At 34.8% G+C, this 3,700-nt stretch overlaps 1 protein-coding gene across 1 annotated transcript; it reads right to left on the bottom strand.

The window, feature by feature from the left end:
- Positions 1-711: 711 nt before the first annotated feature.
- Positions 712-3,682, bottom strand: LOC136066069 (cardiolipin synthase (CMP-forming) / mitochondrial hydrolase fusion protein-like). Its single transcript, XM_065769935.1, has 6 exons — positions 3,408-3,682; positions 2,931-3,026; positions 2,316-2,383; positions 1,570-1,771; positions 1,370-1,453; positions 712-1,203 (listed from the first exon to the last, which is right to left on the bottom strand). Exons 1-6 carry the CDS (start codon positions 3,540-3,542, stop codon positions 1,144-1,146), a joined length of 645 nt encoding a protein of 214 aa, XP_065626007.1. The 5' UTR covers positions 3,543-3,682; the 3' UTR covers positions 712-1,143.
- Positions 3,683-3,700: the final 18 nt, after the last annotated feature.

Genomic DNA, 3,700 nt, shown 5'->3' with positions numbered 1-3,700 from the left:
CACGGAATACTAGCTCAAGTGACAGTGTGAAATTTGCTAAACCTTAACGTACTTATATTAAACATCTCAAGCACAAGAGTATTTATACAAAGTATATCTAATATCTTTCTCCTTGAACCTAATTTTTTTTTTTTAATTAAAAAAATCCATTTTTGTGATTAGGTGTCTAAACAAAACCAATTATGACCCATTCACCTTAAGCTTAAATCATTCTTGAAGCCACATAGTTTATGTTGTTGGGTTTTGGGTTACTAATGAGATTCATTCGTGAGGGAAGTTTACCTAGAAAGATTCCAAAGATTTTGACTTTTGAAGCCACTGTAGTGGGAAGGCAAGCAAAGCGTTTGCTAAGGTTACAATAGAGTCTAGTTTGCCCACAAAGGTTTTGCAAGTAAACTGTTGTAATTATTTTTTTTAGTGAATTATATGGGATTGGGTTCCAATAGCGGCTTTTCCTTTGATTTTTATTTATTTATTTTTTTTTACCAAATTTGTGTGACTTTTAATGGTTGACATATTTACTTTAGATTTGGTGATTGTTTAGTGTGGTTGAAATAATTGTTTGTGCTTATCTATTTGGAATAAGAAATAACTTGATCAACTAATCCGCTTCATACGTGTACGGGATCTAAATTGATTTTTTTTTTTCAAGTTTGAGTTCAATATGTTTATTAAATAAACAAGGACTTGAAGATCCAGATTTTATGGATATTTAAAACTGAATGACATCCCCCCAGTTAATAAAAACTTGAACACAAAGTGATTTGACTTTTGAGTCAAAGCATCAGAATTTTTACACTTCCAAACAATCTGATATTGGTAAGTGGTAACCGTCAAAATGTATATCCAAAATATAGGACTATATAACAACATGATAGGAACTTTCCAAGTGTAATAAGAATGACTAGCTATATTTTGCAGTCAGCAATTGCTGAATAACGTTTCTCAAAAAAAAGCAATTGCTGAATAACATGAGAAAAATTAAAAAAGAAACGGACAAAATTGACTTCATTGAGTTCCAAGAACTTGATTTAAATAACTTGCCAAGCTTTCTGGATGTATTAAACTTTCTTTCTGCCATACAATGGCGCGAGAGACGAGAAACAGAGAGCAATACAAAAAGGGTTCCACTTTGCATGGAACCTAAGAAGTACTCTCCTCTTTCAGAATATAGTCCACTGCTTCTTCAACTGTATCAACGACCTGCACAAGAATCAAGAAGAAAACATAGTAAAGTATTACAAAAACACATTTCAGATTCACAAAAATCCCCCATCCCTACTACACTTTTACCATGAAGATAGTGGAAAATTATAGTTTTGCAAGCATAACCACTGACATGCATCTTAAATTTCAGCATTGAACTTACAAGATCGGCTGGAAATTCTGCATGATTATCTTTTCCCCTGAAAACACCAGTCCTAGTCAAAATAGAAAACCAAGGATGTCCTGCCTGAGAATCAAAAGGTGTCCCCATAAATAAAATAACAATTGATTCATTTAATGATAATAATAATCTAGCATTCTTACGCAAAAAAACTGGATTTCAAAACATGTAGTAAGACAAACCTGTCGTGCACCCTTGATATCAACTAAAGGGTTATCACCAATCATATAAATAGTTTTGAAACGATTTGATCCAACGTCTCCATTATCTATGGCATTATCATTACAGGATGACTGAAGTTTTCTCAATATGGCTTCAGCATTCTTGAATACAAATGGATTTGGTTTCCCAAAAGAAACATATTCCAGAGCATTACAGTGAATTCTGCAAACCAAAGCCAATCATAAGAATTCACATGCTATTGGGAGTCGATGATGATCACAATTTATGTTTTTCCATATGGTGCTCTTGTAATGTGTTTCCCAATGCATAATAAAAATATTATTTTTCTGTGCTCTTGAAGGATGAGTCTTTCTCTCTTCCTCTATCTGCTAGCCTCGAACCTTTGACACTGTGTTTGGTCACAACTCACAGGAAGACACAACCACCATGTCTACAAGGATGGCTAAATTTGAGGGGTGATTGATAACCCATAGATTATTCGTATATAGGTGATGCTCAAGGCATATAATAATTTCACTGCACCATCAAGGAGTTGTTTCCTCCAAATAGGTTCTAAAAGCAACTAAGAAAAAGGATATTGTGTCTTGGGTTTTAAAAATCTAGAGACTTTGATTTCTCTGATTATGACTTATGAGTTGTTATAGACATGTAAACCAAGAGGTGTGTCAATGAGTAAACATTCAATCTGATGTACACCTATTTGATGGAAACTGAGGACCTAATCAACCTGAGACACTAACGTTACCTATTGAAGACACTTTCTAGAGCAATTCTGAAAGCACCCATTCCAAGACGCTCAAAAGGAAAAGCACCCTGTAGTGAGTAGGGAAACCAATCAATAACATTCTTAAGTTTTCTTCAAATATTGAGGTAAAATATACAAGTAAATGAATAAGCAATAGAATGAAGCTCTGCTTTCCATAGATAGGCAAAAACAGCTGGAGCAAAAGCGCATCTAGAATCCAGGTCAACGAATTAGGCATATTGATGGGTTCCAACAAGTGAAGCCCATATTGAGGGCTGACTCCTATGTATGGTATGGACTTGACTCAGCAAGGCTATATAAGATCTGCCTAATGAGTTTTTGCTCTTATACTCCCTTTCAACCATTTGAGCTGACTAGTATCTATGTTTCTTGCTTTACTCGATACTGATGACAAACTTTCCAAAGCCATCAAATTGGGGATTGATCAGAACATTTACAAGTTTTGTGTAGAAATGTTACATAATTAGCGAATTGCTCTAGGTTAAGTCATGAAATTTGGATTCTAATGCAATTCTGGAGATCCTATTTCAAGTCTAAATGAAAATAATTTACGAATTACACCCAAACATTTTCTGAATCAGCTTAATAACCAACCTGATATTCAAGATCATCTGCAGCAAAATACAAAGGTGGTTGCTGTGTGTTCTTGTGTCCAGGAAGGCCTCCCGATCTTAAAATGTCACAGAGAACCTAATGCAAAATCAACAACTTCAGTGATTCTTCAGGGTACAGATATTCAAAAGTATCTGGAATAAGATGATGACAAATACAGTGACAATTTATGTGCATTTTAATTAAAAGATCCACCGCATAGAACTTCGACAGTATATTTTTGTAATTGGGAACTAATGTAAAAACCAAGGCTGCTACTACCAATCAAAAGCAAAATACATCCAAAATTTGATTGCATTCAAATTCACCACCCTCCATTGCAGCAGTATTCTAAACCTTTCTCCCTATTTACTACATACAGCTAAATAGATTAGAATTTACATGCCATTTGCCCAGTCAAATACAATACAATGCACCAACTGACTCATTGTGATTTCCAAACAATAAAGTCAGGATTACCTGAATGTCCCTGCCCCAATCTACAGGATCACTGACAACAAAAGCTGCCTTGACTCTGTCAGAGGTGGTATTGTATTTTGGAACCAATTTCTTAGGGGCACTCCCATTACCCGATTCTTGTTTAGTTGTCCACATCTTATATTGTGAAACAGGATCAATGTTCTCAAAGTAGGAAGCATACTCATCTAAAGAAAGGACTTTTCTGCCACCACAAACAAACTAAAGTAATATGTGAATCTTACAAAACCTAGAAACCTCTGGCCTTCAAATCAGGAAATACTATGACCAAGGTA

This window comes from Quercus suber, unplaced genomic scaffold (genome assembly GCF_002906115.3).
Source record: "Quercus suber isolate HL8 unplaced genomic scaffold, Cork oak 2.0 scaffold_1737, whole genome shotgun sequence".
Taxonomy (NCBI): domain Eukaryota; kingdom Viridiplantae; phylum Streptophyta; class Magnoliopsida; order Fagales; family Fagaceae; genus Quercus; species Quercus suber.
Note: the sequence above shows the minus strand (reverse complement) of the source record. Positions and strands in the feature narration are given on the sequence as shown.